Here is a 17,958-nt window from a genome sequence, read left to right as displayed (position 1 = left end):
CTGCAGCATATATCATTAATAATATTATATAGAAAGATGGCATTATTGTAAGTTAATCTTTTTTAGTTAGTTTTTGAAATTTTGATAGAATCTTCTGTCTGAGTACATTCAATTTGTACTTCAATGTCCGTGTGACCAGTATTTTATCAGCTTCTTCCAGTGTCATCATTCTCTTAACAAACATATTGAATAGCATACCAAAGATCAAACCCATTACGGTTGATGTTATAATGATGACGTTATATGGCATACTGAAATCAGGGGTAGCTATTGAAAGCAGTAATGTTGAAGTTCTAAACTGATATGAGACTGGATGGATAACTGTAATCACTGCTGATTCAATTTCGAAACCATGATTTGCATCAGGAAGATACTCGCTAAAGTGTAAAAGAGCTTTATCAAATTGATATGACAATGAAAAAGATGTGTATGCAGGAATTGTCAATATAAATTCTAGTTGTGTGGGCCTATTACGATCGATAGAAGGAGTATAATTTGTAGATTTGATAATATCTGGTAGGTTTGAATTATCAATATCCTTACCATCTAACGTGAGAGTTGACAAGTATATTCTCATAAACCATGGTAGCGATTCAAAGTAAATTATTTTAACAGGTTCAGAAGTTGGATTATTGAAAACTGCACGTAGACCACCATAATCTTGGCCCGACCCTGTTAAAGATCTACTCACATACACTGGAACATCTTCAACTGGAAGAATATCATTTGTGTCTTCTGTACTTAAAAATAAATCATATTCACTCTCTTCGTTCAGGTCAAAACAGTTATCACTTGTGGAAAAGTAGCCATCATTTACTTTGATCAAAGCTGTCCATTTATCTGACACATCCACACAAATGTTAGAAACATGAAGCACCATAGCCTTAGACCCCCTTATAGTCTTCCCAAATATTTTCGAAAAGAGATACTGTGCTTTAGATTCTTCACTTGAAGGGAAACAGTGATACTCATCGTGAGTTTTTGATTCATCACAGCGCAACTCCTCACCACGCAATGGTCTAGGAATAGGATTCTCATTTCTATGTAACACATTTGGGACGTGAATTGCCATATTCACTAATGCCTCCATTTCAAAATGACATTTTCCTCCATCTGTATCATCACATCTCGTGTTAACATCTATGGCCAAGTTGTGCCAGAGCGAGTCAAACACTTTGTGACCATCCAATAGACTAGAAATACCTGCTTTGCCTTTAGTTGGCAATAGTTTCACCAAAGGAGTCAGATTTTCAGTACACACAGGCTCGTTTGCAAGTGCAGCTCTAATTAGATACAGATCGTTCTTATCTTGAAATAATGGAAGCTCACCTCCGGTGACTTCATCTGGTTGAAATGAGTGTACAGGATAAGTCGTTTTAGAGCTATCAATGAAGTTAATAGAAGCGCAAAATAAACCACTCAATGAATTGGCAAGTGATTTCCATTGCTTATAAGCGTCTTCTTTGGACGCTGCTTCTATCACGGCCCATAATTCAACACCAGAGCTTCCAGACATGAAACCGTCATTTGGTAAACGACCCCATTGTTTAGAATTCCAAAAACCTCTAGTAAATCTTAGGTTCAACTTTCTTGTAGAAGTATGGTGCAGCAGAGGCTCTATCGCCTTTGGGAAAGCATAATAATGGCTATATTGATCAAAATTAGATGCAGATTTTCCTGGAACAAACGATTCAGATGTCATGTTGAATGAAAAACTCATCATCAGATGATTGCGAGGCAAAGGTTTTATATGCATATTTTCTTTGTAGGGGAAGGTTGTATCTCCACCATATGTGCTCTCGTCTTCAGAAAATTGTGAGGCTTCAGCATTCAATTGCTTTAAAAAAACCAATGAAAGCAGTATATACTGGCATAAACCAGTAAGTGACCTCGAGTACTTCATAGCTTAGTCGTCTAGTGGTATCGTACGTAAATGTCTTACGCGATTGTTAGTTTTAGTTGAACATTGTATGTGTCTTTCTTTTCAAGATATGTTATAATTTTCCGAATGAGAGAATATGACGATTTTAAGATATAAAGAAGGATTACGTAGTATAAAATAAAGAAGTGAATGAATACTAGAAAGATCAACTTTACAGCAGATGACAGAAGCTAGTGGTACTCAAAAACATCAGATCGGTGGGACATATGGTATTCCGCAATATCTAAGGGAAGAGATGCAGAATAAAGAGAGAGATGAGCAACACACAGATATTTTACAGGAACGAATAAAGAATAAATCCGCGTATAATAAAGAAGACGAATATCATAAAAGAAGGCTAGATAGTAATGCTAGTGAACCAACAAAAGAGGAAGGTAGACTGGTTGTGGTAAACGACAAATATGATGAGCATGAGATAGACCATGTTTCCAAAAAGCGTAAATCTAGATGGGATGTTCAAAGCTACGTCATACCTGAGGAATCAAAGGCTTTGAAAGATGAGATAGACCAGTCTTTGGTTCTCGACGTTCCAGAGGCGCATAGTTTAAGATTTTTCAAGGCCTCTGATAAACTACATTTTGCTGCACTAATAAATAAAAAACCATTCGAATCTTTGAGCGACGACGAGAAGAGGGAAAGACATCTATTATCATTAATTTTAAGAATAAAGAATGGTACTTCATCCATACGGAAACAAGCAACAAGGCAGTTGACAGACAAATGTCAAAATTTTGGTCCGAAACTCATATTTGACTCTATATTGCCAATACTACTAGATAAAGAATTGGAAGACCAAGAAAGACATTTATTGATTAAAATTATAGACCGTGTTCTTTATAAATTGGATGCTCTTGTCAAGCCTTATACCCGCGATATTCTAGTTGTGGTTTCTCCTCTCTTAATAGATGAAGATCCAATATTGCGTACAGTAGGGAAAGAAATAATAAACAATTTGTCATCTGTAGTTGGTTTATCAACTATGTTGACAGCAATGAGAACTGATATCGATAATGATGACGAATATATTAGGAACATATCTTCTAGAACTCTGGCAATTATTGGGCAATCTCTGGGCGTCTCAAAATTACTTCCATTCATAAATGCAGCATGTCATTCGAGAAAATCATGGAAGGCTCGCCATACTAGCGTAAAAATTGTACTGCAACTTTCTGTCCTCCTTGGTTCCGGAGTATTACCCTACTTAAATGGTTTAATACAATGCATTTTTGATGGATTAACAGATGAACATATTCCTATTCGTATTCTTACCGCAAATACTTTGGCTAGTTTAGCACAAAATTCTTATCCATATGGTTTGGAAGCTTTTGATTTCGCTTTGAAACCGTTATGGAAGGGACTTCATACACATAGGGGTAAAGTTCTAGCGGCATTTTTGAAATGTCTTGGGTCTATTATACCACTAATGGACTCAGAATACGCTAGTTACTATACTGATGAAATCATGAAAGTAATACAAAGGCACTTCAACTCTCCAGATGATGAAATGAGGAAAGCAGTCCTTGTAGTACTACAAAAATGCAGTCAAACAGATAGTATCACTTCTCAGTATTTACGGAAGGAAGTAGTGCCTTCATTTTTCCAAAACTTCTGGACAAGACGTGTATCATTAGATCTTCAACTAAATAAAATAGTTGTATACACCACAGTGGTGCTCTCCGAAAAAATTGGCTGTGCTTATGTTATTGAGAATTTATTGAAACCCTTAAGAGACGAGGTTGAGCCATTCAGAACTATGGCTGTTCATGCAGTTAATAGGGTGGTCAAACGATTAGGAACCGCTGATTTAGATGAAAGATTGGAAACCCGTCTGTTAGACGCGCTTTTGGTAGCATTTCAGGGACAAACATCTGATGATTCCATCATATTTAGAGGTTTCGGTACTGTTGCAACGTCATTAGACAAAAGAATGAAGCCTTTTCTCAGTCCGATAATTAGTACTATTTTATTTAACCTCAAGCATAAAGATCAAATGGTCCGTCAGCATGCTGCTGATCTATGTAATATCATGGTACCCGTAATAAAAAACTGTGGCGAAGTTGAAATGCTCAATAAGCTCAGCATTATTTTATATGAATCACTAGGAGAAGTATATCCCGAGGTATTGGGGTCAATCATTCTCGTAATTGGTACTATAGTAAGAGTGATGGATTTGGATAAACTAGAGCCCCCAGTAAATCAAATATTACCGTCACTTACTCCTATTTTGCGTAATAGGCACAATAAGGTGCAATTTAATATTATAAATGTGGTAGGTTTTATTGCAAGAAAGGGTCCAAGTTATGCTCCACCAAAAGAATGGATGAGGATTTGTTTTCAATTACTAGAAATGCTGAAAAGTACAAATAAAAAAATTCGGAAGTCAGCAAATGCAACTTTTGGTTATATAGCCAAAGCATTGGGCCCTCAAGATGTGTTAGTTGTCTTGCTAAATAACTTAAAGGTTCAAGAACGTCAACTTCGTGTATGTACCGCAGTTGCTATCGGTATTGTTGCCAAAACATGTGGTCCTTACACAGTCCTACCCGCTTTAATGAATGAATACAAAACACCTGAGACCAATGTTCAGAACGGTGTATTAAAAGCAATGACCTTCATATTTGAATATATTGGTGATCTTGCGCAGGATTACATATACCTAACAGTACCCTTACTGGAAGATGCACTTATAGACAGAGATTTAGTTCACCGTCAGACTGCTGCAACGGTAATAAAACATATAGCATTACATTGTGCAAATTCAGGCAATGAGGATGCATTCATACATTTGCTCAATCTCCTGGTCCCAAATATTTTTGAAACTTCGCCTCATGTTATTGCAAGAATCCTTGATGGCTTGGAAGCTTTAAGCCATACCCTTGGTCCTGGTATATTTATGAATTATATCTGGGCTGGGCTTTTCCATCCTGCCAAAAATGTTCGCAAGGCATTCTGGAGGGTGTACAACACTGCATATGTACAACATATGGACTCGTTAGTACCTTACTATCCTATTACAAATGATGAATCAACAAGAATAGCGGAACTAGATATAATTATATAGAACGACATATATATGACTTTTCAGAGTTTTGCAATTTCAACAATATAAAATGGAATTTTTGAGTGAGAGGCATAATCAAAAAATTCTAATTATCTCAGTTACGGGATAGTCAGAAGGGCTGAGATGAGTAAGCATTAATCAATTGAAGTTCATATGTCTGCTATCAAAAATCAAGGTTCATGTGAGGAGTTTGAAATATTGGATACATTAAGGTATGATTCGAATTTTTCCCTGTTAGTTGCTGGATCAGAAAATCTTAAAGCCTTAACCTATTCAGAAGTTGACAACATGTTACAATTGGAGCAAAATGAATCTGGTTATAATTTTTTTGGGAATGCTTCCATTGAAGTTAACGATTTGAAGAATTTTACAGAAGGTCATGAGGGGCATGGGACTGAGTTATTATTGCTTCTAAATGCTGGTTTTTTGAACAGCCCCAAGCTGATTTCAACAGTCGCGAATGATAAATCTTTGACAGAAATCATATCCAAAAGGTTTCTGTTTCTAAGGCAACATCTAAATAGGATAAATGCTGCTTTGGGTGTCTTCGAGGGAAACTTTAGGCTGAGTTTTGGCGAAGTGATGCAAATTCTTATAGATGCTCTCATGGAGCAATATGACACTTCTCTTTCCTACCATGATAGATTATTGAAGATATTGAATAGTAGTCAAGTCCACAAGGTGAGGCTACTAGTTACACTTGAGCACAAAGTAAAAGCAGAGCTTCATCCATTACCTTTCTTTCAAGATACGATTATTAATCCTACAAAATATTTTATCAACAGTATATTAAGTGGTTTTCTAGAATGGAAGGAGGCGTGCTGGGATCTGTTTCTTGATGGTTTACCCACAGCAGGAAGGTTTCCATTCTCAACATTTAAGACAACTGCCCGAAAGCCTTACGATGAAGCTAGAAACCGATTATTTAAAATGGCCAAAAATTATAGAAATGGTGCAGATGACACATCCAAATGCGAAGTGCTACTTTACAATGAAAAAGGCGAAATTATGGAAGGGAGTATTACGAATATTGCAGTTCTATCAAAGAACAAGAGCGAAGATGGCACCCCAAGATATATAACGCCATATCTTTCCTCAGGTTGCTTGTGCGGTACCATGAGATACTATCTCTTGAAAAAAGGTCTTATCTCAGAAGGACATGTAATGACCAATGATATCAAGAAGGGGGACACCGTGCTATTATTCAACGGTGTGATGGGGTGCGTCAAGGGTATAATAAGAGAATAAGTCTAAACTAGAATAAATTTCTCGTTCTGTCCAATATTACTTTGCACAGCAAATAATTGTATATAAAAGTGTATAATTCACAGAGAAAGTACTAAATACTTGAAAATTAAATACATGATCAAACTTGTTTACCACCGTATTTAGCTCTCCATACGTCAATTTGTTTTTCATCAATACGATGGAATAAGTATTCAGCCTTGTTGATATTATGTCCACCAAGGATGGCTAAGTGAAATTCGTTGTCAATTCTTAGAGCTGGAGCATTCAAAATCTTGTAAATCTTTTCTGCAGTTTCTGGAATGTATGGTCCAATTACAGAGGCGACAGCATAAATAATATTCAAACCGACACCCACAACAGCATCAGATTTTTCTGGGCTGTTAGAGAACAGGTTGTTATCTAATTTGTTTTCTTGTAGGAATTGGTTACCACGAGCACTTAGGGACATAGCAATTTCTAAACCACGTCTTTCGTGACCTTGTTCCATTTCGTTAACATAGTTTGATAAGATGGTTTCGATATCCTTCTTTAATTCATCATAATTTGAGATATTTTTTGGATCATATTTTGGAACAACACTGTTGTATTTCGAATTAACGAATTTAACTAATCTGTTAACGAAGTTACCTAAATTGGCTAATAATTCGCTGTTGTTTCTAGCAACAAAATCATCCCATGAGAAATGTGCATCACTAGATTCTGGTCTGACAGAAGCTAAATAATATCTCCAGACACTTGAAGAAACACCCGATTCTTGAGCGTTGTTACCAAAGACACCAACACCTCTACTCTTGGAGAATTTACCACCTTCATATTGTAAATATTCGGTAGTATTTAAATGATGTAACATGGTCCACTTATCTTTAGTACCTAATTCAGTACCTGGGAAGACAACGGTATGGAATGGGACATTATCCTTACCCATGAATTGGTATAATTTAACATTTTCTGGGTCCTTCCACCATTCAGCCCATTTATCAGTGTAGTTAGCCGTTATAGAAACGTAGCCAATGGTAGCATCGAACCAAACATAAAGAACTTTGTCCTTGTACTTTTCTAATGGAACTGGAGTACCCCAAACTAAATCTCTTGTGATACAACGTGGTTTTAAACCGTCTTTCAACCAAGATTGGGTGATAGTCTTGGAATTCTTGGACCATCCACCTTCTTCGGATGCTTTCTTGTACCATTCATTAATTTGTGGTTCTAATTTATCTAAGGATAAGAAAATGTGGTCGGAGAATTTTGGAACTGGAGTAGCATTATCTAGTTTACAACGTGGATTAATCAATTCGAATGGATCTAACAAGTTACCACATTTATCACATTGATCACCCCTGGCATCTTCGTAATGACATTTTGGACATTCACCTTCGACGTACCTATCAGCCAAATAAGAGTTATGGACAGGACAGTATAATTGTTTCATAGATTGTTCTTCTAAATAACCGTTTTCATTCAATTTGTTGAAAATATTTTGGGCAATCTCGGTTTGTTTTTCTGTAGTTGTTCTACCAAAGTAATCAAAACCAATTTGAAACCATTCGTAGACGTCAGCGTGAATCTTGTGGTACTTATCGCATAATTCACGAGGAGTGACTTTCTCTTCTAAAGCTTTAGTTTCTGTAGCGGTACCGTATTCATCTGTACCACAGATGAACAAAGTGTTATAGTTACGAGACTTACAATAACGAGCAAAAATATCTGCGGATAAGACACTACCGACGATATTACCTAAATGAGGGACGTTATTAACATACGGTAAAGCGGATGTAATTAGAACATTTCTTTCACCAGCCTTTGGTACGATTTCAGATGGATTTGGGTTAACTTCTAGACCGGACTGAACGTTGACGCGCCCGGTATGTTTGAAGGAGGATGAAGAACGTGGAGTAAGTTTTAAAGCTTCAGTGACGGCCTTAAAGATTTTTTCAGTTAATAAAGGTTTGATAATTTCTGATTTCAAAGCGTAAGAATTAGCTAAGATAATCAATTGTGAAGCCGAAGGAGTCGATAAATCTTGTAAAAAGGTGGCAGCCTTGGTGACAGCTTCAGCAGAGTCCGTAGACTTGTATAATTGAGGTTGTAAGGTGCATAAAGCGAATTGGTATTGTTCAGAATCTTGACCTTCAAAATCATTCATAGCGTATCTCAAGATAGAGTTAGTATCAATCAAATTGAAAGAATCACCAATAGAGAGTTTTGGTGTTGATTCATCTTCGTTGATCTTGAATTTAAAGTCCTTAGTGGCAAATTGAATAGCGAGAGCAATCTTCAGATTGTTAGCTAAAGTAAGCTCATGAGAGTGGGTCTTTACTTTATCAAAAGACAGTAGAGCAGACATGCAAAATATTATAATTTATTATTGATTATTTGGTTGTATCAGAGCAGAAACTAATAGCAAGACAGCAAATATCATATCTTTTATAATGAAAGTCAATAGAAATGACTATTTCAAGATCGACGACTGCTTTCTCGAAAGCCAAGTTTCGCTTAGAGATGTCATAAGCACAATTTCTTTTTCTGTTTTTTTTTTTTTGCTTTTCCACACAGTTTTCTGTGCCTGGACACTACGTATGCAGTGATACGGTTATTTTGTTTCCAAAATGTTTCCAGATCAAAAACTATCAAAGTGTTTCCAGTTTCAATGATATGAGAAATCCTGGGACTACTCGAGAAAACGGGCATGGGTGTGTGGGACCCGGTCAATGGGTTTTTTCCAAGCAATTTTTGAAAAAAAAGCTGTCAAAATGTATGTGACTTGTAGCATACTATATTAGTGATGATCGTTAATATATATTATATTAGTATATATTATAATTTTTATTGTACATTTTATTTTAAAGATTCTATCCACAGAAGAGTATATCCGGTACTCTCGATTTACCTTGTCTTACGTTTCTTAGAAGAAGGCGTTTTACCACTCGCACCGATTGTGATGTTAACTTTTGGTGGAATTGGAAAGCCAAATGATCTAGCAACTTTAACCAAGTCTAATTTATCAATTTGGTACACGGTTTTGAGAGAATGGGAAGCATACGCTTGTAAATATGATCTGTAACCATCTTTGGCGATTTGATGTAGATAGTAGTTTGATTTGATTAATTTTTCAAGTTGTGACTGAACGTTAGCGATTTTGTTGGTAGGGAATTCGTATTCGTTTAATGGAACTTTAGCTGCTTTCAAATATCTTAAGAAACCCAATTCACTTGGAGCTAAAAACATCAAAGATTTACCCTTACCCTTAGTACCTCTGGCAGTTCTACCGACTCTATGAATATAATCTCTTGGATCATCAGGTGGATCGAATTGGATGATCCAGTCGACTGCTGGAATATCTAAACCTCTGGCAGCAACATCTGTACAAACCAGTATACCTCTTTCTGCATTACAAAATTCGAAGAAAGTGTTTGTTCTCTTTTGTTGCTTTTGCTTACCATGTAACTCAAGAACAGGTAAATCAATATAGTTTAATAATTCCGCATGATATTTGACAGAATTACATGATGATAAGAATACGATAATTTTCTTCTTTTGATTTCTCTTTAAAAATGAGAATAATAGTAAGAACCTCTTATCACTTTCGCACACGACATAACCTTGTTCTAACCCATCTGCAGTGGAAGAGTCCTTTTCTGAAACAACATTGATGAAAAGTGGACCTTTTCTTAGCGAGATTCTTGCTAAATCTTCAACCTTTGTAGTTTGTGTAGCGGAAAATAACATTGATTGTCTGTCTTCATTTGGTAAAATCTTGATAATTTGTCTCATTTCATCTTCAAAACCAATTTCTAAAATTCTATCAGCTTCGTCAATGACTAAAGCCTTTAAATTTTTGAAAACAAAACCTTTAGTGTTTTGTAAATGATCTAACAATCTACCTGGAGTAGCAATTAAGATATTAACACCTTTCATTAATTTTTCAGCTTCTTGTCTTCTATTAGCACCACCGATAACAATACCAAAAGTCTGAGAATGGAACTCCATTAATTCTCTAACAACACCGAAAATTTGTAACGCTAGTTCTCTAGTTGGAGTAATAACGATCACACCTGTACCATTTCTAGGTTTGAATTTCAGAGAATGTAACATTTCAATAGCAGGTAATAAGAAAGCCAAAGTCTTACCAGACCCAGTTTTGGCAGCACCTAGAACGTCTCTACCCGCCATTAAAGGAGGTATAGTTCTTGCCTGAACTGGAGTCATCTTTGTGAATCCCATTTTGTCAATAGCTTTTAAAGTTGGTTGAGATAAATTCAATTCTTTGAAAGTTTCTACGACGTCACTTTCGGTAGAATCAGTGACTATTTGTTTTTGAATAGTGGACTCATCAGCCCCTTCCTCCTGTCTGGGACGTTTATTTGGTTCAGCCATTGTATGGTTTCTAGTAATGATGAAATATGCTTCTCGAACAAGTTTGAGGTTGATATAAATGAATTGGTTACACAGTATAATGAGCTCATCTCATCACTTACCATAAAAAAAAAAATTTCAGTTTTCTCGCCAATAAATTTTCAGTGTGAAGGAAAAAGAAAAAAATTTGATTTTTCAAAAAAACAAGGCCGGGTACTAATCACGTGGATGAAATGCGCACGTGACAGAAGTATAATACCCATACCAACTTTCTCTCAAGCATAGTTTGTCCAACTGACCCTCCCCCTCAGTGCCCCTGCAAAATGAGACGTTGGCCACTACGGGGGAGACGCAGGCTCCTCCCCCGTAGTCCACCACCTCATCCATGCGACCCCACTATACCCCTGGCTCGGGTAACCCCACTCCTTGTTCATCTTCGTTCCTGTCTTTTCTTGGCCCAACCCTCCACCGGCACCACTTCCAAATTCCCACCTCCGTCGTTTTCTCAGCCGACGTTTCTTTTTGCCCGTCAAGCCGTCCGGCTTCTCCCTCGTTTTCTGAGCAGCAGGCAGCAGCCCTCACTGGCCGTCCCTCCACCACCATTTCCCAGGCACCACCAACCGGGCAAAATCCCTCGATCACCATTTTTCCCACACAAAAGAAATGCCGGAAATTTCCTGTTAAATTATCATATAGTGGTGCTCTTACCACTACCACCGCTCTGCTCAGAGATTCCTATGCTTTTATCATTCTATTAATCGGAAAAATATTATATACTCACTATATTGAAATATATATATATATATATATATATATATAATCATTATTCCATTATCATTCCAACTAGAAAGCTAATATTTCGCTATATAGAATCATCCATCGCTTTGACTATGTCTGTAATACTAAATAGTACGCCGGATACTACAACGACTCCAAAAGAGTGGCCAAGTTTATCTCGTAATGAAATTACTTTGAAATGTAAATATGTTGCAAGAACTTCACAACTAGGTGATGGTAATTTCAGTGTGGTTAAAGAATGTATGAATGTGCATACAAAGGAACTGTACGCAATGAAATTGGTTCACAAACATTTAGTCAAGAATAAAATTCAATTAATTCAAAGAGAATTCGATCTTTTGAAAACACTTTCTGATAAGATTAGATCTATTGAAGAAAATGCTACTTTATCAATAGATAGTACCGATGTCTTTCAAGGTCACCATCATATTTTGCAACTATTCGATTTCTTTGAGACTAAAAAATCTATTGTATTAATTACTCAACTTTGTCAACAAAAGGATCTCTACGAAATGATAATAGATACTCAACATCTCGATTTAAATAAACAAGTCATGCCCTATGCCGCCTGTCTGTTAAGTGCTTTAGAGTTTTTACATGATGAAAACGTTGTCCATAGAGATATTAAGGCTGAAAATATACTTTTCAGACTGAATAAAGATATTGAAAAACCAAAATCTTTGGATTCGGATTACGATGTATCAGCACATGATTTGATTATAGGAGATTTCGGTTTAGCTACCAATTTAAACGCTTCCAAAAATTCATTAAAGGAATACGTTGGTACTGTATCATATATTTCCCCGGAAATTGTAGCATGTAAAGGTATTGGTACATTTTCTCAAGATCAAATAGATAAAATTACACCATATGGTTTTCCCGTCGATATTTGGGCACTTGGTGTATTAACATATTTCATGGCCCTCGGCTATACACCCTTTGATTGTGAAACTGACGATGAAACGATAGATTGTATTAAAAAATGTGACTATTACATTGATGAAGACGTATTGAATGATTCAAAGTATCAAGAGTTTTGGAGTTTCTTACAGTGTTGTTTCATTGTAGATCCATTCAAAAGACGCACTGCAAAACAGTTAAAATCACATCCATTCGTAAAGAAATATTTTACTAATGATATCTCAACAACTGATTTCACTCCATTTAAGCCAATGTTGAAAAAACATAAATCTTTTTCATCCTTACACGTCCTCAAGAGGCCACCACCACCAATAAGAAAGGATTCTCTCATTACCCTTTCAAATAACTCAGCATCTCAGCTAGGAACTTTCTTTAATACAAATGATTCATCTACACAAACCACTCCATTAAATAACAGTAAGGTGGATATCCCACTGATGCTATCTACTCGTGATAAGAGCATAAATAAGATTAGAGAAACCTTAAGGAAAACTTTATCAACGACGAATTTACCAAATCACAATAGAGTCACAAAATCACAACCACCAAGCAGTGCAGCATCCAATTCAACTTTCTTCCTGGACCCGCAACCACCTTCAAATTTCTTAATGAATGGTGGATTCTGTGACACACCAGAATCGCTTTCCAATTTCTCAACAACTCCAAGATCTTCTCTCTCCAGGAACAGTTCATATAAAAACTTATCGAGAAGTAGCTCGTTGACAAACATTAAATTCAATCTTGTTAGCAGTGCAAATAATGATAACGACAATAACCATCATCGTGTCAGAGACACAGAGAGACCTAAATTTGATTTCTTCTTTGGTGACGACGAATAGATTCTTTCCATTTAGATAAATATATATTCTTGTATAATTAACGGTACAATTATTCATTACAAACTAGTTGCTTGAGTGACAACAACTACTATACTAATCCATACACTTTTACAACAAAAATCCAAGATTCCGGGTGACACGCTAATTGAACTAAAGCAATCTATTCAAAAAAAAGCCACTAGTGGTAGATTACATTGGTAAAGCTCGATGAGGTATATACATTCGTATTCGCCACTTCAGTAGACTCGTTTTTAGCATAGGTATGGATTTCAAAGATGAGAATAGGAGGAAGTTTCAAGATAAGCAGAAGTTGAAGAACAAACATCTAACAAAGAGTGATAGAAAATATGTAAATATAAAGAAAACTGCGGAGATAAAGGCAAGTTTGAAGGAAAAGGAAGAACAAAAGACAATCAAGTTGGGTTCAAATGTGGATCGATATGAAGAAATTGAAGTCGAGCAAACTGATGATTTAGATATTCATGCGATTAATAACAAATTAAAGGCAAAATTGCCCTTTTCTAATGACGGGCCCAAAAGTCCTAAGGAACCTATTAACACAAAGTTTTTGAAGACAATGGATATTAATGACTTAAATGAATTATTAGGAGTTGATACTAGAAAAACAAGGATGATAACAAAGTTTCCGATGAAAAGACAAGGACCGATCCGAATAAATCAAATACCGCTATAAGCCGGCAACCAAATTCAAATCCGACTATTCCAACTGAATCAATGGTGCCCGATGATTTGATGGATGACCAAGACTTCCTTGATAGTATCATTTGATCGATCGCCTTGTAATACTCATTTGTACGCATTTTCGATACATCTCGATGGATTTACATTTCAGGAGAAACAGCGATATACTCTGCGCTATTATTAATTTTGATAACGTAATTAATAAGAACTTTCTCGAAAAAACATGAATAACTTTTTACAGAAGTACATTATTCGAAGGATTCTTGTAAACTGTAAACATTATATAAGATACTAATTCATTTTCTTTTCTCTCTCGTTTGGAAGACTGCCATATCATTGCATGTCAATTGTCCTTCATTATGACAATTCTTAATGATACATACGAGTCAAAAACTGAATACAGAAGGCAAATTAGGTTACAATTGAAGCGTAATAAGCAACACTTAGAATCACTGGATTATAAAGGCACTAGAGTGAAAAATGAGTTCCAGCTTGACTGCAGTTTCTACCCAAAGCCTAATCCGAACTGTAAAATAATGTACTTCGACGTGGATAATACGTTATACAGTAAATCTACCGGAATTGAAAAGGCTATGTTACAATTGATCTATAACTATTTGATAGTTGAACTGGATTTAAGTTACAAACAAGCTATAGAATTAGTACATGTATATAACGAGAAATATGGAATGGTACTGTCTGGGCTCATCAAAAATTTTAATATCAATATAAAGCAGTTCAATGAAATGTGCGACGACGCATTACCATTGCAGCATTTTATAGAGGGGCCAGATTTGAAATTGAGGAAAATGTTGATTGATTTGAAACAAACTACCAAGATAGATAAATTTTGGATTTTTACAAACTCTTATAAAAACCATGCATTAAGATGTATTAAAATTTTGGGGATTGCCGATCTTTTTGATGGAATCACTTATTGCGATTACTTCGCTAACGATTTCATGTGCAAACCTAGTCCAGCTTTTTTTGACAAGCTAAGGCTGGAGAGTGGACTAGCCGACTGGAACAATGCACTATTTATTGATGATAATATTAACAATATTGAGGCTGCCAGTTACATAGGAATGAAGGTGTGTTTCCACATTGCGGAAAAAGACAAATTTGACCATAGTAGAAATGAAGATGACACTAAAAAACTGGAACGGTCATCCAAATATGGCAAAATCATTCCAATCAATGATATATTGGAATTGCCGCTTTTTGCATCAGATGCATGCTAGGTTAGATAAAATCATAACTCATATCTGCGTTTGCTTCACAGTTTCTACCTGCATTTCCATTTTTGGTTTCCCCTGTATTGAATTTAATAAACATGTTTAATAATCCATTCAGCAAAGATAATTCAACTTCACCGGCTGAATTATTGCTCATGTCAGAAATGCAGTCTTTGAAATATGTCGTGGCTCTGGTAACCCCGTAAGGTAAACGATCTGACCCATATACAAATAGCAAAAAATAATAGAAGTTCTTTGTGTATCGTTTGGAGTCAAACAAATTGTTAAATTCATTAATTATCTCATTCACATCATGTTTGAACATTGAGTAAACAAAAAAGTTCTTCAAATGTGGTAATAATCTTGTCAATCTATAAAGTAGGAAGTATCGTTTCTTTTGTAGGTCAAATAGAGAGTTGTAAATTTTAATGAATGCATTATTATCATTATCTAAAAATTTTTTTAATATTAATCTGAAATAAACCCTATTGCACCAATTTTTTAGGAGAAACTCGTTGGAACAAAACACATTCCTATCTAGAATAAAGCAGATGAATATTTTAACAACGTGGGCAAAGTTTTCAGGGCTCAGAGAATTTTTCTTCAAAAATGAATCAAATCTAGCTATCATCTCTTCAATGGGTAGAATCCACGCAAAAGAATCAAACTGGCTTATATCGTCATCATGAAATCGCATGTTCGCCTCTAATTTCCCTTCCTCTACTCCAAACGACCTCATAAGATCGTTGATGTTTGAGTAATGCGTTGGGAAATAACTATTATCATTATTACAGTTGGCGGTAATGAAAAACCAATCTTTGTATCTATCTGATATGTGTTCACTAGCAATAATTTCCACAATATTATCAGTTACATTCTTATTTTTGACGCATTCAAACAACTTCTTCCTAATTGTATCGACTTCTTGCTTTGAAGTGGTTTGAATTGCCTGTTTTCCTCTCCCAGGGGAAATTTTGAGTAATGAACTGGCCCTCTGAAGCTTACTATGTTGTTCATTTATAGTAGAATCGAATGATCCCCCCAAGTCAAATTGTTTAACCGTGATAAATTCATTTTTAGTGTCGACATCACTTTTTGACCTATAATCAGCATCATTTGGCCTGAATTTCTTAGATTTAGGTTTTAAAACGGCTAGTTCTAAATCTGAATCGAGATCAGTTTCGTTACTCGAACTAAGATCAGATGAAGAATCTAAAAACTTGTCATCTTCGAAATTTATAATCTGATTTTTTTTCGTAGGAGAGCCAGTAATTGGATCTGAATCTTGTGAATCTGCTATCTCTTCATCTGATTGCGCTGTATGGAACTCCTCTTCCGATGACATCCAAATTCCAAAGTCGCCTAACTTCTCGTGAACCTCTCTTTCAGCTTTATCTTACGACTATAAACTTAGATATATTTTTAAAGCATCGATATCAAAATAGTACAACGGGAAAAACGTCACTTTGAATAATCCGATATAGAGCTTAGCTGGCAAAGTATACAGCCAACAGTAGGAGTTCGTGTATATGATATGTGAGTGGTTTATATACAGTGTGACAAGGTAAAACGCATCGTATTGCGTCGTATTGCGCAACAAGTTTGGTGAATATAGACTTTCCCAGTATTCGAAATGGAGCGGTTTAGTATTTCGAATCGCTAGGTTGCTAAACGAAAGACCTTGTATCTTGGCCTGTGTTACGTCTTTGTGCTTACTTGGGCTATCAGATTCACTGAAAGAGTGTAATGTAACGGAAAGGTTGTATAGTTCTGAATTGCAGTTCGACTAATTGGAATTGTTCAGTATTTTGAATTAGCAAATTCTCCTCATTTACTCAGAGTTATTGGAATACTATTGTTGGTGCTCAGCCCTTATCACGACCATTTGTTATACAACTACATGCTTGGTGTGTAATTCCATTTTGAAGCCACAGAGTGACATTCATTCATTACCTTGACTGGGGATAAAGCTCCCAAAAGGTATGTTTCTTATATAACATATATTTTCTGTCTTCATTTTACTCTAAAATTCTAATCGAGTCAATAATACTGAAATTTATGGGGCGTAATAGTGGCAAAGAGAAGTGGAACAATTTATAAACCGTATTTAGTCTTTTCTAAATCTTCAAGAGACTTCAAAAGTTCACCTCTGCCATCCAAGATTGCATCAGTATCACCCAAATATTCGTATGCCTCTGGATGTGGAACCCAAACGATTTGTGAACCAAATGTTTTTCCACCTTTAACTCCAGCAATTCCATCTTCAAATACAATAGTTTCTTCTGGAGAAATTTTTTCATTAAACTTGTCATTTAATAATTTCAACCCTAATTCCCAGATATCTGGGTGCGGTTTACCTCTACCTTTTGGAATTCTTGGATCATCCCCAGTAACAATAACATCAAAATTGTTCATTTCAGGTAAATGACTTGTTTTGGCAATAAACTTGTTCTTAAAAGAAGAAGTACAAAGAGCAATTGGAATTTTTCTTCTATGTAAGTAAGTAATCAATTCTTTGGCACCTGGAAGAAACTTGCTTGAAGGCCATAACTTGTTTTGGACCTCGACATTAAGTTTATCTAATTCTTCAAAAGTGATTGGTAATTGGTATGCTGCAATCAGTTTTTCACCAGCCTCTCTTCCAGGTAAACCCTGTAATTTTAGCTTAATATCCCATGTTAAAGGTCCCTTTCCATATTTAGCCAGTATTTCATTGGCAGCAACGGTATATGTGTCTTCAGTATTAATGAGAAGACCGTCCATATCAAAAAGACATGCTTTAATTCTTTAATTTAGGTTTTTTTATCATGTTAGTGAAAGAAATCTCTACAATTATTATAATGTGTAGCTGACTTACTC

The 17,958-nt window shown here is 35.8% G+C and overlaps 10 protein-coding genes across 10 annotated transcripts; 5 read left to right on the top strand and 5 right to left on the bottom strand.

Moving 5' to 3' along the window:
• Nucleotides 1-52: 52 nt before the first annotated feature.
• GPI16 (GPI-anchor transamidase subunit GPI16) lies at nucleotides 53-1,903 on the bottom strand (the record flags this gene model as incomplete). Its single annotated transcript, XM_003955541.1, has 1 exon — nucleotides 53-1,903. The coding sequence occupies one exon, from the start codon at nucleotides 1,901-1,903 to the stop codon at nucleotides 53-55; it is 1,851 nt and encodes a 616-aa protein (XP_003955590.1).
• A 199-nt stretch (nucleotides 1,904-2,102) lies between these two features.
• Nucleotides 2,103-5,003, top strand: HSH155 (U2 snRNP complex subunit HSH155; the record flags this gene model as incomplete). Its single annotated transcript, XM_003955540.1, has 1 exon — nucleotides 2,103-5,003. One exon carries the CDS (start codon nucleotides 2,103-2,105, stop codon nucleotides 5,001-5,003), a length of 2,901 nt encoding a protein of 966 aa, XP_003955589.1.
• Nucleotides 5,004-5,156: 153 nt separating this feature from the next.
• ABZ2 (aminodeoxychorismate lyase ABZ2) lies at nucleotides 5,157-6,251 on the top strand (the record flags this gene model as incomplete). The annotated part of the gene is made up of 1 exon (XM_003955539.1): nucleotides 5,157-6,251. One exon carries the CDS (start codon nucleotides 5,157-5,159, stop codon nucleotides 6,249-6,251), a length of 1,095 nt encoding a protein of 364 aa, XP_003955588.1.
• A 118-nt stretch (nucleotides 6,252-6,369) lies between these two features.
• On the bottom strand, nucleotides 6,370-8,595 carry MES1 (methionine--tRNA ligase MES1; the record flags this gene model as incomplete). The annotated part of the gene is made up of 1 exon (XM_003955538.1): nucleotides 6,370-8,595. The coding sequence occupies one exon, from the start codon at nucleotides 8,593-8,595 to the stop codon at nucleotides 6,370-6,372; it is 2,226 nt and encodes a 741-aa protein (XP_003955587.1).
• Nucleotides 8,596-9,134: 539 nt separating this feature from the next.
• On the bottom strand, nucleotides 9,135-10,625 carry HAS1 (ATP-dependent RNA helicase HAS1; the record flags this gene model as incomplete). Its single annotated transcript, XM_003955537.1, has 1 exon — nucleotides 9,135-10,625. One exon carries the CDS (start codon nucleotides 10,623-10,625, stop codon nucleotides 9,135-9,137), a length of 1,491 nt encoding a protein of 496 aa, XP_003955586.1.
• An 869-nt stretch (nucleotides 10,626-11,494) lies between these two features.
• On the top strand, nucleotides 11,495-13,162 carry TDA1 (protein kinase TDA1; the record flags this gene model as incomplete). Its single annotated transcript, XM_003955536.1, has 1 exon — nucleotides 11,495-13,162. One exon carries the CDS (start codon nucleotides 11,495-11,497, stop codon nucleotides 13,160-13,162), a length of 1,668 nt encoding a protein of 555 aa, XP_003955585.1.
• A 262-nt stretch (nucleotides 13,163-13,424) lies between these two features.
• KAFR0B01500 (uncharacterized protein) lies at nucleotides 13,425-13,856 on the top strand (the record flags this gene model as incomplete). The annotated part of the gene is made up of 1 exon (XM_003955535.1): nucleotides 13,425-13,856. One exon carries the CDS (start codon nucleotides 13,425-13,427, stop codon nucleotides 13,854-13,856), a length of 432 nt encoding a protein of 143 aa, XP_003955584.1.
• A 367-nt stretch (nucleotides 13,857-14,223) lies between these two features.
• KAFR0B01490 (uncharacterized protein) lies at nucleotides 14,224-15,105 on the top strand (the record flags this gene model as incomplete). Its single annotated transcript, XM_003955534.1, has 1 exon — nucleotides 14,224-15,105. The coding sequence occupies one exon, from the start codon at nucleotides 14,224-14,226 to the stop codon at nucleotides 15,103-15,105; it is 882 nt and encodes a 293-aa protein (XP_003955583.1).
• A 1-nt stretch (nucleotide 15,106) lies between these two features.
• KRE29 (Smc5-Smc6 complex subunit KRE29) lies at nucleotides 15,107-16,444 on the bottom strand (the record flags this gene model as incomplete). Its single annotated transcript, XM_003955533.1, has 1 exon — nucleotides 15,107-16,444. The coding sequence occupies one exon, from the start codon at nucleotides 16,442-16,444 to the stop codon at nucleotides 15,107-15,109; it is 1,338 nt and encodes a 445-aa protein (XP_003955582.1).
• Nucleotides 16,445-17,193: 749 nt separating this feature from the next.
• KAFR0B01470 (haloacid dehalogenase superfamily protein) lies at nucleotides 17,194-17,862 on the bottom strand (the record flags this gene model as incomplete). Its single annotated transcript, XM_003955532.1, has 1 exon — nucleotides 17,194-17,862. One exon carries the CDS (start codon nucleotides 17,860-17,862, stop codon nucleotides 17,194-17,196), a length of 669 nt encoding a protein of 222 aa, XP_003955581.1.
• Between the last annotated feature and the right edge of the window lie 96 nt (nucleotides 17,863-17,958).

Source organism: Kazachstania africana, chromosome 2 (assembly GCF_000304475.1).
Source record: "Kazachstania africana CBS 2517 chromosome 2, complete genome".
Taxonomy (NCBI): Eukaryota; Fungi; Ascomycota; class Saccharomycetes; order Saccharomycetales; family Saccharomycetaceae; genus Kazachstania; species Kazachstania africana.
This window is presented reverse-complemented; position numbering and strand designations above follow the sequence as displayed.